The 20,970-nt window shown below is 40.2% G+C and overlaps 1 protein-coding gene across 2 annotated transcripts in view; it reads right to left on the reverse strand.

The window, feature by feature from the left end:
* ENOX2 (ecto-NOX disulfide-thiol exchanger 2) overlaps positions 1 to 20,970 on the reverse strand; it is a 208,663-nt gene that overhangs the window by 57,638 nt on the left and 130,055 nt on the right. For both annotated transcript variants that reach the window (XM_011936985.1, XM_011936984.1), the window contains 2 exons: positions 14,854 to 15,009; positions 5,491 to 5,697 (listed from right to left, as the gene is read on the reverse strand). In XM_011936985.1, the coding sequence (XP_011792375.1) occupies positions 5,491 to 5,697; positions 14,854 to 15,009 (363 nt within the window). The remainder of the gene's footprint in view (positions 1 to 5,490; positions 5,698 to 14,853; positions 15,010 to 20,970) is intronic.

Consider the following 20,970-nt stretch of genomic DNA (forward strand, 5'->3'; position numbering starts at 1 on the left):
TAGCAATGGATCCCAACCAAAATGAAATTTCTGAAATGACAGATCAAGAATTCAAAATATGAATTGTAAGGAAGCTCGATGAGATCCAAGAGAAAGTTGAAAACTAACACAAAGCAATCAGAAAAACAATGCAGGATATGAAAGAAAAGATAGAGATCTTAAAAAAAAACCCAGAACTTTTGGAAATTAAAAATTCACTGAAGGAATTAGAAAATACAGTTGAAAGCTTTAATAACAGGCTATACCAAGCAGAAGAAAGAATTTCAGAGCTTGAACATTGGTCTTTTGAATTGACCCAGTCAGGCAAAAATAATAAAAAAGGAATTTAAAACAATGAATAAAGCCTTTAAGAAATATGGGATTCTGTAAAGCAACCACACCTATGAGTAACAGGCATTCCTGAGTGAGAAGAGTAAAAGTAAAAACTTTGAAAAACATATTTGAGGGAATAATCCAGGATAATTTTCCCTGTCTTGCAAGGGATGTAGACATCCAGGTACAAGAAGCTCAGAGAACACCTGGAAGGTATTTTGCAAGAAGAACATCACCAGGGCATATAGGCATCAGACTATCCAAAGTGAAGGAAAAAATTCTGAAAGCAGCAAAAGAGAAGCATTTATTTTCTCCTGTCTCACTGGATTATATGAAGACTGGGCTTTTGGATGTGTGAATTTAGTAATACTTTAAAATGTAAATACAGGCCATTATCCTAAGTGAAATAACTCAGGAACAGAAAAGCAAATACCATGTGTTCTCACTTATAAGTGGGAGCTAAACAATGGGTACACATAAAGATAGATAATAGACACTGGGGACTCCAAAAGTGAGGAGTGTGGGAGGGGGATGAGGGTTGAAATTAACTATTGGATACAATAATCACTATTTGGGTGATGGGTATATTAGAAGTCCAAAGCTCACTATTATACAATATACTCATGTAACAAACTTGCATATGTACCCCCTGAATCTATAATGAAAACAATGAATGAACTTGAAGACATAGCAACAGAAACTATCTGTAATAAAATACAGAAAGAAAAAAGACTAAAAAAAAAAAACAACAACAGAATACCAGTGAGCTGCAAGACAACTTCAAGGGGCCTAATATATGCCTAATTGGAGCACCAAAAGAGAGGGGAGAGAACAGAAAAAAATTAAATGAGAGGAGAAAATTTTCCATATTTGATCCAAACTGACAGATCCAAAAAGTTCAATGAACCCCAAGCACGAGAAACAAGAAGAAAATTACATCAAAGCATATCATAATTGAATTTCTCAAAACCAGCAATAATATAAATATCTTAAAAGCATCCGTGGACAAAAGAAAGACACATTATGTACAGAGAAACCCAGATAAAGATAACATCACATTTCTTGTTGGATACAATGCAAGCAAGAAAATGGTGGAACAACATCTGACAGAGGACAAACATCTTTCAAAAAGAAAGGTGAAATTCTTTTTCAAATCAATGTTGAAAGAATTCATCAGGAACAGACCTGCTCTACAAAAAATGTTAAAGGAAATTCAAACATAGGGAAAATGACACCAAGTGGAAATCTGGATCTATAGAAAGGAAGGAAGAGCATACATAATGTGTGATTCCATTCATATGAAGTTCTAGAAAATCCACACTAATCTAATAGAGAACAGATAAATGGTTGCCTGAAACGGGAGTAGGGAAGGGTAGAAGGACAGGATTACAAAAGGTGTGTAAAGGAAGCTCTTGGGGATAACAGACATATTCATTATTTCCATTGTTGGTGATGGTTTCACACCTGAATACATATATAGAATATTATATAATTGTATTTTTGAAATATGTTAAGATCATTGTATGTCAATTATTATACCTCATTAAAATTAAATTATTATAGCTAATTAAAGCTGTTACAAAGAATAATATTACCCAGTAATGCTAAAACTGTCACACATTCTTTTTAGAAAAAGGAAGAATGAATACATTTCATAAGCAACTCTTTCCAGGGCTCTTTACAGTTTATAATACACTTGCACATCCATTCATCTTATTTGATCATCTGAGCCATCAGAAAAATGGGGCTACTAATCATTACCTTGCCTACTCTCCCATAACTGTGCAGAGGATCAAATGAGAAGATGAGATGAAAGCTCTACATAAACCTCATTAAAGATGCTGGAATGCTATGGGGTGGGTGCACTGTGCACAGTGCCAGCTCCCAAAGGTGTTCCAATTCCATCCGGAAAAAAATGATGATCTCCACATTTTCTAGCCCCCTTTTGTAAGGGATTTTTTTGTTTGTTTGTTTTAACTGCTTTCTTTTACATAATGAGATAACAGCCACCCCATTCAGGAGATTGCTAGCACTTGTGCACTTTCAGGGGACAGATTCAAATTTAAAGGGCAAAATTTAGTTGTTTTCATATCACTGATTGAAATCCCCTTTCTTTTGGCAGCCCTAAGAATGTTTCTAGGAGGTGGCTGTTAACAGAGAGCTGATTTTGGTGATGTTTAGATGGATGCTTCCTGAACAGTATATCGTCTTCTAAGTACAACTATGCAGGGTTTTTTGAGACCTTTATGTTCTTATTAAAATAGTCTCGTGGAATGCTCTGTTATCATTGTTAAGTGCTGCCGAATTTTTGGTAGTTAGATTCTATAGCACTTACCAATTGTAATAAGAGTATTCTCCATCTACACCTCCTCCTTTCCTTCCCCATGTTACTAGCCTACTTTTTCAAACCTTTGTTACCTTTTCCCTGGCCTATTACAACAGGCTTCTAACTGACCTCCTCTCCTCTTTTTTCATCTCTCTTCTAATACAGTTTTATATAGAGCTGTCAAATTAATCTTGCAGAAACAATTATCTTCCTTGTTCAAAAATTTCTTCAATTCCCTATTACCTGAGGAGTAAAGACCCAACTGTTAAGCCTTTTGGAGTGTGCTAATAACTGATATTTTGCCTCCTCCCGTCATGTCTACTTAGTAAACAAACCACTATTCGCTGTTTCCTGAATGTTTGCCAAAGCTTACCACCTTTGTACTTTTGCTCATGCTGTTTTTATGCCCCACTGTCCACAAGCAAATGTTTTCCCTTTGTCAAAGACTTGGTCCAAAAGCTACCTTTCTTGATGGCCCCAGTTAGAAGTCAGAAATATTCTCGTTCTCCCTCTCCTACCTTCCTCCCTCACTTCCTCCTTCATGGCACTTATAACTTTTAATCTCTTATTAGCAATGTGTGTATCATATCAGTATATTGAGTAATGCCTAGCACTAAATACATTTTTCTTTCATAAGTAAGTGTATGACTACATACTAACCCTAAATTCATTAAGGGGAAGAACTAGGTTTTATTCATTTTCTACTCTGCACAGAATCTAGCACAAGAGTTTACAGAAGAAAGATGTTCAATAAACACCTGTTATATGAATGAAGATGCTGTCATCATGAAATGTCTAGCACTTAGACTGAATTCTTCCAAACCATTACTGTTAGGCAAGGAAGTAGTTCAATGTGGCAGTATTAAGAGCTGGGGCCTTTAAGAGGTGATTGGGTCATGAAGGCTCCGTCCACATGAATGGATTCATCCATTCATGGATTAATGGGCTGTCATAGAGTAGGACTGGTGGCTTTATAAGAAGAGGAAGAAAGACCTACACTAACTCTCTGCAGAGAGCAAGAAGGCCCTTACCAGGTGTGCCACCTAGGCCTTGGACTTCCAGCCTCCATAACTGTAAAAAATAAATTCCTTTTCTTTATAAATTACCCAGCTTCGCCAGGCATGATGGCTCATACCTGTAATCCTAGCACTTTGGGAAGCCGAGGTAGGCGGATCAGCCGAGGTCAGGAGTTCGAGACCAGCCTGGCCAACAAGGTGAACTCCCATCTCTACTAAAAATACAAAAATTAGCCAGGCGTGGTGGCAGGCGCCTGTAATCCCACCTACTCGGGAGGCTGAGGCAGGAGAATTGCTTGAACCCAGGAGGCAGAGGTTGCGGTGAGCCAAGATCATGCCATTGCATTCCAGCCTGGGTGACAAGAGCAAGACTCCATCTTAAAAAAAAAAAAAAAATTATCCAGCTTCAGGTATTCTGCTATAAGCAACAGAAAATGGACCAAGACACACCCTAAATCTGAATTTTTACTATAAACAGGAGTTTTATGCAAAGTAGTTCTTACTATCTCCACTCCAACCACCATACTGTACAAGCCACCATCACTTCTGGGTTAGACTAATATTACAGTTGGTTAACTTAGTTCCCAGTCACCACCCCTGCTCATACCTCTCAGCCCATCTTCTGCTCAGAAGTAACATTTCTAAAATGTAAATCAGATCATGTCACTGAATTCCTTAAAATCCTCCAGTGGCTTCCAGAATAAAACACACTGTCATAGTTGCCTACCTTTCAGATTTCATTTCCCTCCACTCCCTCTCTCATTTTCTGTGCTCCAGTCATACTAACCTTCTATTCTCTGCTTGAACATACCAAGTCCATTTTCATCTCAGGGACTTTGGCTTGGTGTTCCTTACTTTGGAATGCTCTTCCCCAAGATGTTCACATGGCAATCTCTCTTCACATTATTCAAATCTCAGTTCAAATGTCAGAGAAGACTTCCTTCCCTAACAACTCTGGGTACCTTAACCTTTTTTATCTTCCTCAGAGCACTTATCAGTACTGAAAGTAACTTATTTATTTGTTTTCATATATATTATATTTTGCCATTTCCAGAATGTACTATCATTGATGGCAGGAAGTCTATCTGCCTCAGTCTTTGCTGTATCCCCAGTAACCTAGCATTCTGCCTAGCAGTCAATAAATATTTGACAACTAACTGACTTCTATAACTATTTATGAGCATCTACTCTTGTGCCAGGTTATGTGCTAGATGTTGGGGATTCAATGTTAAATAAGACACAGTCCCTGCCCTTAAGGATTTCACACTGTGGTGGGGGAGACGGATGTGGAAAGAGACAGTTCTAGCATGGTACAGTAGGTGTCATGTTGGGAGGAAGCACCAGGTGCTGTGAAAGCCCTGAGGAAGGAGTGCCTAAAGCAGTGCTGGGCAGAGTGGGGAGACAGGTCAGAGACAGCTTTCCAGGGAGGGTGTGCTTGAGCTGGAGCTTTAGGGGGTGTGTGTGGTGGGCAAGGTGATTCTAGTTAGAGGAAAAGGCATAAAACACCATGGCACATTCTGGGAATTCGAGTTCACTTAGTGTGGTTGGGACATGGTGTGTGAGGGAAGGAAGGACTGGGGGATGACTCTAAGAGCGAGAGCCCATAGTCAAAGCCTTTAGATGCCACATGTGAGGAGTCTGGATTTATCCCATAGACAATTGGGAGCTACTGAAGAGCTTTAAAGGAAGAAGTTGAATGGGAACATTCAGTTTTCATCTCTGAAGGCAAGAGCAGGTAATACTAAGCCCAAACTTAGCTGCTATAGACACAAATAGTCCTGTCTTTAATATCTGCATTGTGCCTGGTGGGCACAATCCCCACATCTAAACACCTACCAGACAGATACAGGGCTTTGTCCACCATGTACTCCTCAGCAAAGCGAATGTGGCAGAAGTTCTTCTTGCTCTTGCGAATGGCAATGATCTCTCCACACTGCTCAAAAACTTCCACAATGATTTGCTCTGTCCCATTTTCAGGCAGGCCACCCACAAATACTGTTTTGCATCCTGGTGGTCTTTCTCGGGTTGCAGGAGGTGGGAGATCTAAGTGTAAGGGCAAAAACATTTGAAATTAAAATGTTTGCTTGGGACAGACCTCTTCAAAATCTAACATTTCCCTGCTATCTCTGTCAAACTTTTGTCTAAGAGTGTCAGAAGGATGTGGCCTCTGAGGTATTCATCTCTGCTCCACAGAAAACTGACTGCGTGAACCTGAAAATCATTTTATCCATTAGTTTGGTGACCATGATATCTGGAGCATAAAGACCCAGGCCTATATGTCTGTCCCATTCAGAGTCCTTTAGTTTTGTTCGTTACTTTTGTTGTGACAATCTAGCTATGCCAAATTTTTAGTCATTTTTATTAAGAAATTAGTGGGAGAAAATCCCACTCAGTTTAAACTGTTATTTTCAAGAGTTCTCAGAACCAGGGTTCCTGAGAGAGGATTTGTTTAATTCAGATTGTAGTTACTATATTCTCTGTTAATGCTTTTTGAAGGAACAGATTCAGGACTAATTTGACAATGATGGGGTACCTACTTACAACAATGCCTACAGCTGTCAGAATGATTTGGTTTCACAAAATCAGTCAGAGTACAAACCATCCCTTTTATGTTGTTTTTTTAATATCAGTGAGCCTTTCCTCAAATTCCTTGCTGGAGAGGTGAGGTCCAGAGTCAGCCTTGCAGCATTGACAGGGAAATATGAAAGACAGCAGAGAAAACAAGCTCGTCTGGGAAATCATTAACTAAAGTGAGATAAATTTGGCCAAAGAGAATCATTAAAAACCTACTTAATGAGATGATTCTCCCTCTGCTTCAACAAAATATGCACTCATCTTATACATAAAGCCTGTTCTATCTGCCAGCTCCTTGTTGCTATTTATATGTATCAAAGCATTTTCCAAGCAAACTCCTACAGTTTGTAGCCCAACAAAACAAAGCATGATGGTCATGGGTTTTCTAGTGCTGGTTTTGTATCTGCAAGAATTTATTTTGTGTAATCCATTCTTTTCCACTCAGCTCTTAACAACAATTCTCCTAACTCAAGATTTGGAGAGCTCAACGACCAGTGATTATAGCTCACATGCGAAAACAAATGAGTCTTGTTCATAGATTAGGCCAAGGCCCCCAACCTGACTCTTATTCAAGTTGGCAAGCAGCTGATTTGGGAGCTTCCTTGGGAATCAGGATCTCTAGCTTCCTCACTTTGCTACTACTCTCTGTCTTGTCGATGTGGCTAAGAATAATCAGTTACTCATAATACTCTCTTTCCCTGTATTTGGTCAAAAAAAGGGGTAAAGGAATTCAGGGAACTTACAAACTTTCTGTTAATTTTTACAAGTCTGTAATTTCAAGACCTCAGTGTACTGGTTTTTTGTTCTATATGAGAGGATTAGAGGGAAAGGGAAAATAACCTAGTGAGCAGGAATCTGAAATGTCTTAGTTACAGGCACTGAAGAGGTTGTAGTTTGGGCCAAAATGGAGAAGATGAGGTCTAGAATTGTTTGAGAGTTATGCTTTTGAGTTTTTAAGAACTGGAAGGGATTCTAGACATCACATTTCCAGTGATTCTTAACTCTGGTGGCACATTCGAATCAATTTGGAAGTTAAATAATGCCTGGGCCCCACTCCAGTGGGTCTGATTTAATTAGTCTGAAGTGCAGCCTGTGCATTCATTTTTGTTGTTGTTGTTGTTGTTGCTGCTTTTTAAGCTTCTCAGGCAGTTGTAATGTGTAGTTAGGGTTGAAAACTATTGACTTAGTCTCAGTCTCTGATATTACAGAGGAAAAAGCTGAGTGAGGTTAAATGTCTCATTCCAGGTCACCACATTAGATAGAAGGAACATGAACTTGGAGCAGGTAAACCTAAATTTAAATCTTAACTTCATGACTGACTGTATGACCTTGGGAAAATTATATAACCCCTGAAAACCTCTTTCTTCATCTTTAAAACAGGGATGCTACTCCTACCTTACAAGGGTTATTGTAGGATAATTGACAATATACTGTCTGTATTGCATGTGATTCAATGCCTAGCACTTGGCAGGTTCTCAATAAATAGCAGTCATTGTAGCGTTATTATTATTTACTATTATAGAACCCAGTTTTCTTTCCCAATCTGGGACTTTCTAAAGTCCTACCAGAAGTCTGGAGTAGAGTGGTAGCTAAGACCTGAACTTCTAAACTTCCAGATCCTTGCATCACCCAGATCTTTAGACAAGGCTGGGTTTGTGAAGGAACCACTCATATGGATAGAGAAATCTACAGCTATGAAGACACATATGGCTTTGACCATGGAACACAACCCCCCCACCGACTATATAAGGTAAAGAATTTTCAAGAGTATCCATATAGTTAGAGCCATGTTTTAAAATTAGAGACTTTAGAATACAATCCTGTTTCAGAATAAAAAGGCTTCTTAAGTTTACTATTTAGGAGAATTAGGTGGCAAAGAATCCTTTTGTGAAGCTAAGAATTGCTTTTATACTGTTTGAGTTTCCTTTAATCTACCTTTAGGTCCACTGAGAGACTCTAAAAAGCATCTGGTTACTGCGGCAGTTACATGTAACAATGAAAAGGTAAAGGCTCCCTCCCCTGGCTACATTTGTGGGATTTAAAAAGTCTATGGGAGGCCGAGGCAGGTGGATCATGAGGTCAGGAGATAGAGACCATCCTAGCTAACACGGTGAAACCCCGTCTCTATTAAAAATACAAAAAATTAGCTGGGCAGGGTGGCACGTCCCTGTAATCCCAGATACTTGGGAGGCTGAGGCAGGAGAATGGCCTGAACCTGGGAGGCGGAGCTTGCAGTGGGCTGAGATCCTGCCACTGCACTCCAGCCTGGGTGACAGAGCGAGATTCTATCTCAAAATAAATAAAAAAATAAATTAAAAAAATTAAAAAAAAATTATGTGATGAAGTCATCACCCTTATTTAGGTGCTGTGATTCTTCTGTGGGGACTGTCTTCTAAGTAAAAGGGCATAAAAGGCACTAAGAGTAATGTCAAGAATGCTGAGGATTTATTTATTTTCCTTGGGTAAATGTAGAAAGCCTCTTTAATAGCATTTGCTGAGATTTAGGGGTATGCCACCAAGCAGGGTAATGGGCTATACTATCTTCCTTAATGGATAGTACCCGTTCCTTAATCAACAGCTCAAAGCACTTTGTCGTCTGGGCCTGATTTTCTAATCCCACTGAAATACAGTGATCAGGGCACAGCAATGATAACCCATAGGAGAGCAAATTCAAAGCCCACCTATTAATCAGGTAATGTGCTAAGCTCTATAGCACCCCAATCACCACTCAGGATGGAGACAAAGAAAAGTTCCATGTGTAAAGATTCAAGATAACTGGGAATAAAAAGAACTCTAATCTCTGGTAATGGAAAAGGAGGAGCTTTTAGCAATTCTAATTATACCCAAGCATCCACTCTGGGGAGCTATGTTGGGGCAATCAGAGTCATTGCTGATCTTTGAGAAGTGAGGCAGGAAGCAGCATAGAGAACCGATAAGCCACTTGAATCTTGCTTTTCAAAGGAGCATCACTGATCACTCAGCTGGTTTGCCAGGATTTATATACTGCAAAGTCTTTAAGTCGATTTTATTAGACAGCTCAAGATTGAAGGTCCCCTGGACAATCAGCAGGGGTTAAATGTATGTTAATGTAATCCCAACTGATTGGAAAAATTAGAAGGCTGGAGAATTTTAATTAATGCTCAATTTACCCACTTTCTCTAACTCTCTTTATAGCATTCAGCCCTGAGAGTCTTCTCATTTTGATATCGTAAAATGAAAACATTGCTCTTGCTCTTTTTCTGTCTCCTGGGTATTTTCCCATGTACCTGGACACGGATAGCAGATGATATTCCATTACTTATTCCCTGTTCACTGTTATTTCCCCGTAGACTCAAAATGCAACCTCTCCATAGAAGGTCTAATCGCCGAAGTGAAAAATCTTGGCAAAATCAACTTTTCTGGAGAGATGGTATTACCCTCTTTTTTCATCACTAAGAACTGCTAATTGGGAATTCAGTAAATCTCTGATAGACAATCTGTGAAAAAAAAAGTGTGTTCCAGGACACTTTTTTGTTTTCTTGTTATATCTCAATTTCCTGGAAATTAGATGATGTTGCTTCTGCAACAATGGGTTACTCACTCACCATTTATCTTTAGGAGACTGGTACTTGGTCTGCTCCAGTCTAGTTTGAGCCATTGACTTTTTATACCAGGTCTGATTTTGCCTAGTCTACAACAGAGAAGTTAAGATCCTTATCAGAGATCTTATGGCTATTTAGTGGTGGAGAGCTGGGATATGAAACCAGGCTGGCCTGTGTCACTTCTGAGCTTGAAAACCTACCCATTACTCTATAGTGCCTGCTCCAGAGAAGGTACAAAGCTCTACATGCTACCTGCCAACCAGCCCTTGCTTTTCCTAATGCATTTTAAAGGGTTTTTGCCTATATAAATAATTATTGTGGTAGCTACCTTTTTAATGTAGAGAATCATAACTTTAGAGCTGGATAAAGCATTGGAGGTATCTAGGCTAATCTAACCCAATATTTTTGCTTTACAGACAAGAAGGTTGAGACTCAAGGAGGTTATATGACTATCCCCAGATCCCACAGCTAGTTAGTGACAGACCTGGGAATAGAACACAGTTCTCTTGATTTATAAACTGGTAGTCTGTCCTCTATACTATAATACAATTTTTTTGTACATTTGATGTAGACACACCCAGAAAAGTCTAGTAGGCAGCTGGCTATATGTATCTGAAGCTCAGAAGAGATACAGACTAAAAATATAGATTTGGAAGTCATTAGTATGTAGTAGTAATTACCGCATACTCTCTTGCTTTGCTTTCTAGATCTCTGACCCCTCCTTCTGTCATCATCCATCCAACTCTCCCTCCCTCCACCATTCAACAAATATTTATTGAACACCTACTATATGTAAGACACTTTTCTAAGTGCTGGTAATACATCAGGAGACAAAAGAGACAAAAATTCTGCCTTCGTGGGGTTTATATTTTACAAATTGTATAGTTGGTTAAAAGGCAATAAATCCAGTCTGGGCAACATGGTGCAATCCTGTCTTTGAAAAAAAATACAAAAATTAGTTGGGCATGATGGGGCACCCCTGCAGTCCCAGCTACTTGAGAGACTGAGGCAGGAGGATCACTTGAGCCCAGGAGGTGGAGGCTGCAGTGAGCCAAGATTATACCACTGCACTCTGGCCTGGGCAACAGAGTGAGACCCTGTCTCAAAAAAAAAAAAAAAAGATACATGTTATATAAAAAATAGAGAAGGTAAACAGGATTGGGACTGTGGCAGAGAGATAACTTTTAAATAGGTTATCAGGGTCACTGAGAAAGTGACATTTGAGCAAAGACTTGAAAGAAGTGAGAGAGTTAGCCATGCAGATATTTATAGGGAAAGCATTCTAGGCAGGTGGAAGAGCTAGCGCAAAGGCCCTATAATGGGAGAGTGCCTGGTGTGTTCATGGAACAGCATGAAGGTCAGTGTGACCGGAACAGAGTAAGCGATGGGGAGGAGAGTAGGAGATGAAGTCAAAGAGACAATGGAGGGGAGGAACAGATCATATCTGACCCAGGCAATTAAAAGGACTTTGGTCTCTATTGTGAGTGAAATGGGGAGCCAGCCATTCAAGGGTTCTGAGTAGAGGAATTACATGATCAGACTTAGGTTTTAAAAGGATCACTCTGTCTATTCTGTTCAGAATAGACTGTAGGGGGCAAGGGTGAAGAAGGAAGACTAATTAGTAGCCTATTCCAATAATTTATAAAATGAATCATGGCAGATACAAACTAAATCATAGCAGTGGTTATTGTGAATATGGAACGATTACAGACATATATTGTTAGGTAGACTGATATAATTTTCTCACAGATTAAATGTACTGTGTGAGGGAAAGAAATTCATTAGATTTGGCATTCACTATTTAAGTGAAAATGCCTTAGAGTGATGCACTACAGTTTTAGTTCCAATACCTTCCATGTGGAAGTGCACCAGAAAGGGATATGCTTGAAGTTGGGCTGGAGGAGAGTGTGAGGAGTATGAGGTCAGGAAGCAGTTGAACCTGACTAAAGGGCAGGTATGGGGCAAGTAGAAGTGATGGATTGAAGATAGTCATATGAAGCAGACAAGTAAAAGGTTTTTGAGGTCAGGAGTTGGACTATGAATCTGCGGGCAATGAGAGTCACAGAACAATTTTATGGTTCTGTATATGTGACAAGTACTTGGATGAAATGTCAGGTGGGACACGGGGGAGGGAATGGATGGTAAAGATACTTTCTAATAAAGTAGTAACAATTAGAAGCAGACTGGATGGTGAATAAAGAGACTGCATGAGTTCCTGAATCACAGGACCTCACTGCTGAGAGGAATTTCAGAGGCCACTGAGTGTAAGAGAATATACCAGAGACAGGCAGGAGTAAGGAGTGGGGTTTATAACTGATATGGTTCGGCCTGTGTTCCTGCCCAAATTTCATGTAGAATTGTAATACCCCATGTTAGAGGTGGGGCCTGGTGGGAGGTGATTGGATCAGGGGGTGGATTTCTCATGAATAGTTTAGCACCATCCTTTTGGTGCTGCTCTTGTGATAGTGAGTGAGTTCCCGTGAGATATGGTTGTTTAGAAGTCTGTAGCACCTCATCCCCATTCTCTTGTTCCTGCTCCTGCCACATGAGACACCTCGCTCCATCCTTGCCTTCTGCCATGATTGGAAGCTTCCTAAGGCCTCCCCAGAAGCAGAAGCCACTATGCTTCCTGTACAGCCTGCAGAACCATGAGCCAATTCAACCTCTTTTCTTTAAAAATGACCCAGTCTCAGGTGTTTCTTTATAGCAATGTGAGAATGGACTAATACAATAATCAAGGCCTGATCAGGCAGGGTTGGTGGGCTGAGACGATAAAGGGTTCAGTCACACCAAATCCCTGTTCTTCCTTTCCTACCCTGCTCTTCCCATCTCACCTTCACAAAGCAATGTCTTGGGGCCACTAACAACAGTGTCACTTTTGCCATGCTTTCAGCAGAGAACTAAGAGAAGAAGCACTTCTATTAGTGTTTTCTCCACCCAAGTAATCCAAGCCCCCTTTGAACAAAACTCAAGTTCTAAAGAGCAAACAGAACACCAGTTTACTTTAAGCTGTGTCAAGAGTTTTATGTTTCAATTCAATTCCAAGGCCAGGTTCCTTCCCAGAAGCCACCAATTTACTGGTGCTGGTTGCCCTGTAAGCATTCTTAATACAAGGATGAATAACTAAAAGACAGAGCCATGGGGGAGATATGGTGCCCTCTTACTCTGTGGCCCTTCCAACTCAGAACTGAAGAGGCATGGCTGCAGGTGGGGAAAGATAAAAATGTATTTGAGAGATGTCAGTCCGTTTCTTTTACTAGAGGCTATCAAAAGTTACGAGCCTTTTTAAGCTATATATTTCTAGATTCATTTGAAGACTGCTCAACAATATGGTCTATGTGTCATAAACAAGGCATCTGTGCTATTCTTTAGAAATTTAGAAACTGAACATCCTGTAAAGTCAACTACTGCACCCAACCTGGACATTATAGGGTGTGAGCCACCCTGTTAGCTTAGATGTGCTTGAGACCATGAAAGCCTGCTGCAGGCTGATTATGCGATAAATGAATGATTAAATCAGCAGGATTCTACCCTTTCATAAGCAGGAGGTTTTAACACTGGCAGTGCCTAAATTCACGGCTTTTTATGTAGAAAAGGTACTATCAGGAATGCACAACTTTCTCTAATCTGAAAGCAGCATGCTGAAAGGTAAAAAAGGCCATTGCCCACTTGTAGGGACAGTGGAACTAAGAGTAAGAGACAGATAAAATGGTGCTGCTCATTCACTTAGGCACTAAACACAAATCCAGGAATGGCCATTTGAGCTGGCAAGTAAGGCCTGCAAGGGCCATCTTATTCTCCATTCCCTAATTCTCCTTGTGACATACTAGTTTTTCTCTCAATACAGTCCTCTGAGATGCTGGCCTCCTAGATTTCTTATTGGTCTGGAAGGATGTCTCCTGTTGACAACCATGTTCAAAAATCAGAAGAAAGCATAAAGATCTGTTTTTTTGTTTTCTAGCAAAAGGGGCCAAGATGATCTATCTAGCCAATGCTGATTGATTCTAAAATCATCTCAGTTATGAGCAGACCCTACTACGTAAAATCTGGGTCCCTGCCAGGGCCTGGGCCGTGATTAACTGATTCCTATTTAAGGTAGGAGATGAAATATTTGTCTGAAGTCACATGTCAAAGATTCATATTTATCCTGATAAGGCAAGGTCATTTGATCTATGTCCTAAACCACTGAATGTATCCCTTAACAAACAGCTCTAATCTTTGTACTGTAGTGGTGGTTCCCTTGGTATGCCATCCAATATGACTAGAACTATGGAAAAATCATTAATGAGGCTTGGGGCACATGCAGAATCAGCTTCTAATCACTGAATGTATATAAAACTACAAATGCATTTGGAAAAAATGTTTTAGTCAATTATTATTAGTGGGACATTTTAAGTAAAATATGGTCACCATATCTTTACACATGTTTTAAATTGAATCTAAGTAGAAGCCTGTTCATTACTGACAAAAATGGATCTCTAGATTACTTCCACATGAACTGCTTTGACTGGTGGCTACAAGTAGTGTGACTTAGTCTCAATATTCCTCTCTGCCCTTCCAATATGTTGAACCATGCCTCACTGTATATTACAGCCCATCGGTTGAATAGCAGTGGTTCGAGTGATGTATGAATAGCTGCTAGCAGTGGAAGATTCTTAGCACCAAATATATATTCTCATGTGCCTCAGATCACACTCTGTCTCTGCCATCATCAGTAGGTGGGGCAGTTATGAAAAGGAAAGACTACAAATGATGGTGTTGAGCAATCTGCATGCTTCCTTCTTTACTAACACACGTTAATTCCTTACCAGACTGCATTAGAAACATGTATCATTTGTACTGCAACTTGCACACAGAAGTCTACTGTTGTGTGCATAAAATTCAACCCTGCCTAGCAAGAGAAAATTTTCCTGTCTTCTGTTCTCTAGGTAAAGCTTTTGTACAAACATCTATGAAGCCCTTGGGTATCCTTTTGAAAAAGAAGAAAGTTTTCTTGTACACTAAAACATTGTGTCTTGTGTGGAAAAAAAAAGCAGAATATTACTTGGATTTGGAGGGAAGAGCGTGCAGCTTTTACAGTGTATGATCTCTTTTACTACTGGCATATCTGGAGGAATTGGTGGAGGTACTATTCCCAAACCAGGCATCATTGGAGTTATTGGTGGAATTCCAGTCATCATTCCAAGAGCAGGATCAAAGTCTAAAAATGGAGAAGAGAGAACAATAAATGACACGAGGCAAGGTTAAGTGGAGAAAGAATGTTACTTTGTAAGTGTCAAATCAAAGGCCTTTCTAAGACAGAGGCAAAATATTTAACAAGCATGGTACTTAGTATTCCCAGGTCTTAAATATTATCTTATAGTTGTGCATTTTCCTTTGGGGATGGGGCCGTTTTGTTTGACCAGGGCTTATTTAAGTCTCTGCATCTCATTGTGGCATCCAAAGTCTTTCATAGCATGGCCATGCCTTGTCTATTGATTTTGCCTCTACTAGTTTCCAACACACACTCTCTGCTCCATTCCCAGAAGGCTTTTTACTGTCCCTTGTACACATTTTCTTTGTACAGGACAGCATGATATTAAGAGCACAGAGTTTTGGGGATCAAGCAGACCTGGGTTTTAGGTCTACCATTTGCTTAGCAGGATGAACTTTCAGTTCCTCATCTGCAAAACAGAGTTAATATCACCTACGTTACAGGAAGCTGTAAGGAGTAAACAAAATGATGAATCTAATGTGCTGAGCATAGGTTTGATAAATAACTACTCTCTGTGCCTTTGTTCACGTTGTTCTTTCTGCCTGGAATTATTTGAGCCTCTGCAAATTCTCCCCATGCTTCAAGGCCTGGCTTAAGTGTCACCTTCCTTGAAGAGGCTTTTCCAGATAATTGTGGTTCATTCTTGACTTTGCCTCTAAAAGCTATCGGTTCTATACTTGTTACCACTGATTTTTTTATTTTGCATCATTCTTTGTTTAATTCAGGGATGCCTCTAGCATGTGTGGGGGCACCCAAACAAGTATTTTTTTTGTGGGGCCTATCTACGTACACAATTTGTTTCACTGCTAATCAGTACTGGCAGCATTTTCGTGGCACAATCTCACGCGATACCATGAAAGAAATACCACATCAGTCAGCTGGAGTGGTTTCCTTGCCAGGCCACTCTCCTGGAACTAAGACTCTGGGGAGAATTCCATGAGTCCTGAAGCTTCTTGGGGCATCTAGTTCACTGCACATACAGGTCAGAGGATTGGAGAGTATCCCAAAGGGGAAAAATGGGAACTCAGATATACATGTGTCCAGTTTAAGATTAGGACTTCTCAGATGATAATGCCAGTCACAGTTTGCCCCAGACACTGCAGGGGAACTTAGAAAAGTTTCAAGAAAGGTACTTCTTACAACCAGAATACAAAGAGGAGCTGCTCTGGACCCAGGGCAGCTGCCCTAATGATACTGCCTGCTTGGCCAGTGCTTGGCTCTGGAAGGGGACTTAGAAATTATCCAGGTAGGCATTCCATAGCACAGAGGCCCCTGAGGAGGAGCCCCACTTGCCTGGGTCTAAGGACAGTATTGATTTCATTGTTTAAATCTTGTCTCTAGATCAAAATGGAATTTCTCTGAGAGAAGGGAGTACACTCTACTTCTTTGTTTCTCTGCCTCCCACTCCTGTCTTTGCTATAGAACCACACACAGTGGACTGCAAACAAAGAAAGTACTGCAGCCTGAGGGGTTCTGGTAATTTAGGGGCAGTTGCAGCAGCAGTAGCAGGCCCTACTCCCAAAGACTTCATCATGTTCACCACACAGGCCAGAAGGGTAATGCCTGTACACATGTCCTTAAAGTGGCCCTGAAGTCACCTGGGTGGCTCTTTCTCTCTAAGATGCTGGAGGAGGTCAACCTAAACAGCAGGAAGAACCCAGGATTCCCACAGAAGCAGAACCTCAGATCTGACAGGCACAGTAAGAGTGAGATCTAGAGCTGGGCAGATGGGCAGGCAGGTGGCACATGGGCATCCCCTGTTACAAAGGCAGCCCAAGCAAGCTAGGGCATTACCCAGTCTCTCACATGCCTTTTAAATGTGATGTCAAGACCCTGAAAATGTTTGGGAAGAAAAAAAATCTCCCAAAAGGAAGTTTTATTTTTAATGTTTACTTTTAGCCCTCAAATGTCATCTCACTCAACTTGCATGTACACACACACACACACACACACACACACACACACACACACACACGTACCCTCCTTCCCTCCCTCCCACCCATGGCTCTCATATCTATACTGTACTCCATATAGTAGTTATGTGATCTTGAAGAAAGTTTCTTAATATCTGTGTGCCTCCATTTCCTTTTTGGTAAAAGTGGGGGGCAAATAATGACATTTAGCTCAAAGGATGAAAACACAGAACAGATATGAAGACCTCTGGCAAGACAGATAGTCCTGATAGGTAAGTTTCCTTCTTTCCATTTAAAATGTGAAAACCCACACTGATAAATTCACTGATTCAGGCATTCATTCACACATTCACAAACATCTGTGATAGACTTCCTATATGTCAGGCTCTATGCAAGTGTTGGGGGTGGTGTCTAGGTTTCCTGTTGGATCTTAGAGAACCAAAATAAGAACACTATGGTTAAGAATGCCATTTATGTCTTTGGAAAATTTGATTCCTCATGCAGAAGATTTTGGAGAAATTGTTAACATTATCTTACCCATTTACAAACTGTTATTTTTCGTTAGGAAAAGATCAGATTAGATTGTGTGCCAACAAAACAATCCCATCTATTTTTCCTATTCTACTGAAATGTTTGTCTTCCTTTTATTGTTCTGCCTGCCTCCTTATTGTTATTCATATAGCTCTGTCACTCACAACTCTACCTTACCACAGATTACAGAAACATCAGTTCATTAAACAAGTTCTGCCACTTCGGCTGAGAAGGAAATGTCTGTCTCTATGTACTGCCTACTAATAAATGAAGACAAACAAAAAACAAATATACAGGATAAATATAACTCCTGACTGATGTACTTATCACTCTGCTATTTCATATAATTACATTAATATTTTATAAATTCATTTAAAAGCAAATGTATTCATTGCATATGGCTAAAGCCAGAGTAGATAAACTACCCCTCTTCCTTTTGTTCAATATGCCAGGAGTTCCATAGGCTACACTGCCCATAAGGGCTTGCTAGAGAGCAGGTTGTACATGACATTTCAAAGGCTTCTATCACGTTGATTATTTCTTTTGCTTATCTTTAATCATTAAGCACCAAAGTGAATGTGGATTTCCAATGTTGACCAAGAAAACCATTTGAAGTCATGGGCTTTATACATATATTGCAGAACCTGAAAAATCAAAGAAGTCCAGCAATTTAAAACACACTGGGAATAGAACACCAGAGAAATTCTCTCCCTTTTCCAGGCCCCTGGCCTGGCTTGTAGAGTACTACCAACAAGTATGTACCATTGCCACTTATGTTAGGAATTCAAACTTTCAAAGATTTGAAATCATATAAAAGAGTTATGGAAAAGGCCAAGATACTCCTCCAAAGTCCTTTTTGCAATAAATATCCTGTTCTGTTTTGCTTTTACCGTCTCTTCTAACACCATTTCCCTACTGCCTTCTTGACTCTTGGCATGGCCATTGCCGAAAGAGTCATGACATATTGATTTGTATTCTCTCTCTTTTTTTTTGGAGACGGAGTCCCGTGCTGTCGTCCAGGATGGAGTGCAGTGGTGTGATCTCAGCTCATTGCAACCTCTGCCTCCTGGGTTCAAGCAATTCTCCTGCCTCAGCCTCCCTAGTAGCTGGGATTACAGGCATGTGCTACCATGCCTGGCTAATTTTTTTTTTTTTTTTGTATTTTTAGTAGAGATGGGGTTTCACCATGTTGGTCAGGCTGGCCTCAAACTTCTGACCCCAACTGATCCACCTGCCTCAGCCTCCCAAAGTGTGGGGATTACAGGCGTGAGCCACCAGGCCCGGTCTGTATTCCTTCTTCTGATTCGTGTACTTCCCAAAGTCCCAACCCACTGGAAATTCTGCAAATGCTGCCTGTTAGCTGGGGCCAGCTTGCTCCTCAGACTTGCAACTCTACCATGTGATTTCAAGTAATGTTTCCATGTAGCTTTAAGCCTTCCTGCTACCTAGCAACTTGCACTTACTCAACCTTGGCAGAGTGATTATTGTCCATTCTCTGTACATATCTGAGCCAAGGAATTACAATGGAGGCAAATGTCATTTCTGTGCAGCTACCCAGTTATCCCTCTATCTATTCATTCACTATTTTGATGACAGGTCCTATGTCAGGTGTCGGGGTTTCAGAAACGAATAAGACAAAATCCTTGGCCTTATACTCTAGTTTGGAAACAACAACGCAAACAGTTACAATGCTGTACCATCAATGAATCACCATAATTGTTTATTAAGTGCTTAAAATGTTTTAGGTTCAGTGCTAAGCATTTTATATAATCACATTCTAATAGAGCTGTGAGCTTAGATATTGTTATCCTTCATTTCATGGATAAAGAAATTGAGGGTCAAGGGGGGTTTAGTTATGTGCTCAAGTTTACACAGCCAGTAAGAGGCAGACCTCGAATTCAAATCCAACTTGGTCTAATTCTAATGCCCTTAACCACTACACTGCCTCTCAATGTAGTATGACAATGGTTTCAATAAATTAATACAATTGCAGATATAAAGTGAAGCAAATTGTTGAAAAAATAAGACATATGAGCAACAAAATGTTTACATACAATTCTTTTCCCCCCAATGTGGTGGATTAAAGTTGGATACAAATTCTTTGATTCTCCTTCCATCAAGGTAAGGGTCTATGCCCTTATCCCTTTGAATCTGGATGGGCTTTAGAACTGCTTTAACCAACAGAATATGGCATAAGGGATATTGTGTCCTTTCTGAGGCCCAGGCATTAAGAGAGATGCAATTTCTACCTTTTGTCTCTAGAAATGAGTGATAATGGGAGCTTTTCATCCTCATGTAAGGCTGACTACCATGCTAGAGAGACCAGGTAGAGAGGGACTTAGAGCAAATGGCAGAAGACGGATCCAGCTGAGCCCAGTCTTGTATCTGTCTTTACCAAGGTGTCATGCATATGAGTGAAGTCTTGAAATCAGTCTGCCACAATTGAGGTATCCCAGTTGATATCACATAGAACAGAAAAATTGCCCATTTCAGTCCTACCCACATTCCTCATCCAGAAAAATCTTAAAATATAATAAAATGATTGTGTTTTAAGTCACTAACTTCTAAGGTAGTTTGTTATATAGCAATAGGTAAGGAGAATATCCAGCCTGGCTGCAGTGGAGTGTTACTGGTTAATAGAGTTAACAATTTTCAAGGAATGAAAATATAAAGTACACTAAACAGTCAAACTAGACTGACTATGATTTTTCTCAGATTTTTGAAAAGGCGCTTTAGGATCCTGCAGGGCACAGAGCCACTGTCTTGGGCAACTATTGCCACTACACTGTTGCTATATGGAAGGACCATTGTTCAGTTGGAACAATGTCAGATGACTGACGCTCTACTAGGTGTACTAAGATAACAGTTGTCTACAAAACTGTAGAAACCTCAGAGGTGTTCTACATCTGATGTCTGACAAAGACATCACACATGCCTATTTTATGGTTCAACCCTAATAGTTTTTGGCAGGCCCATTCATGTTGGCTTCTCTTTCTTTTTCTTTCTTTCTTTCTTTTTTTTTTTTTTTGAGATGGAGTCTCACTGTTATCATCCAAGCTGGAGTGCAATGGCATGGTCTCAGCTCACTGCAACCTCTGCCTTCCAGGTTCAAGCGATTCTCCTGCCTCAGCCTCCCTAGTAGCTGGGATTACAAGCACGCGCCACTACGCCCAGCTAATTTTTGTACTTTTAGTAGAGACGGGGTTTCACCATGTTGGCCAGGTTGGTCTTGAACTCCTGACCTCAGGTGATCTTCCTGCTGTAAAATGCCACCTTTTACCTTTGTGGCAGGGGAGAGGAATACTAGCTACCCATTAATTGGCTACTTATTAATTTCCAGGTTTTATACACTGCATCTGACTTAATCTTCACAACAATCTTAAGGGATGGGAAATAATATTCCCTATTTTACAGATGAGGAAATTGAAGCTGATAGAGATAACACAGTAAGGACACACAGTAA

This window comes from Colobus angolensis, unplaced genomic scaffold, assembly GCF_000951035.1.
Source record: "Colobus angolensis palliatus isolate OR3802 unplaced genomic scaffold, Cang.pa_1.0 Scaffold159, whole genome shotgun sequence".
In the NCBI taxonomy this organism is placed as follows: domain Eukaryota; kingdom Metazoa; phylum Chordata; class Mammalia; order Primates; family Cercopithecidae; genus Colobus; species Colobus angolensis.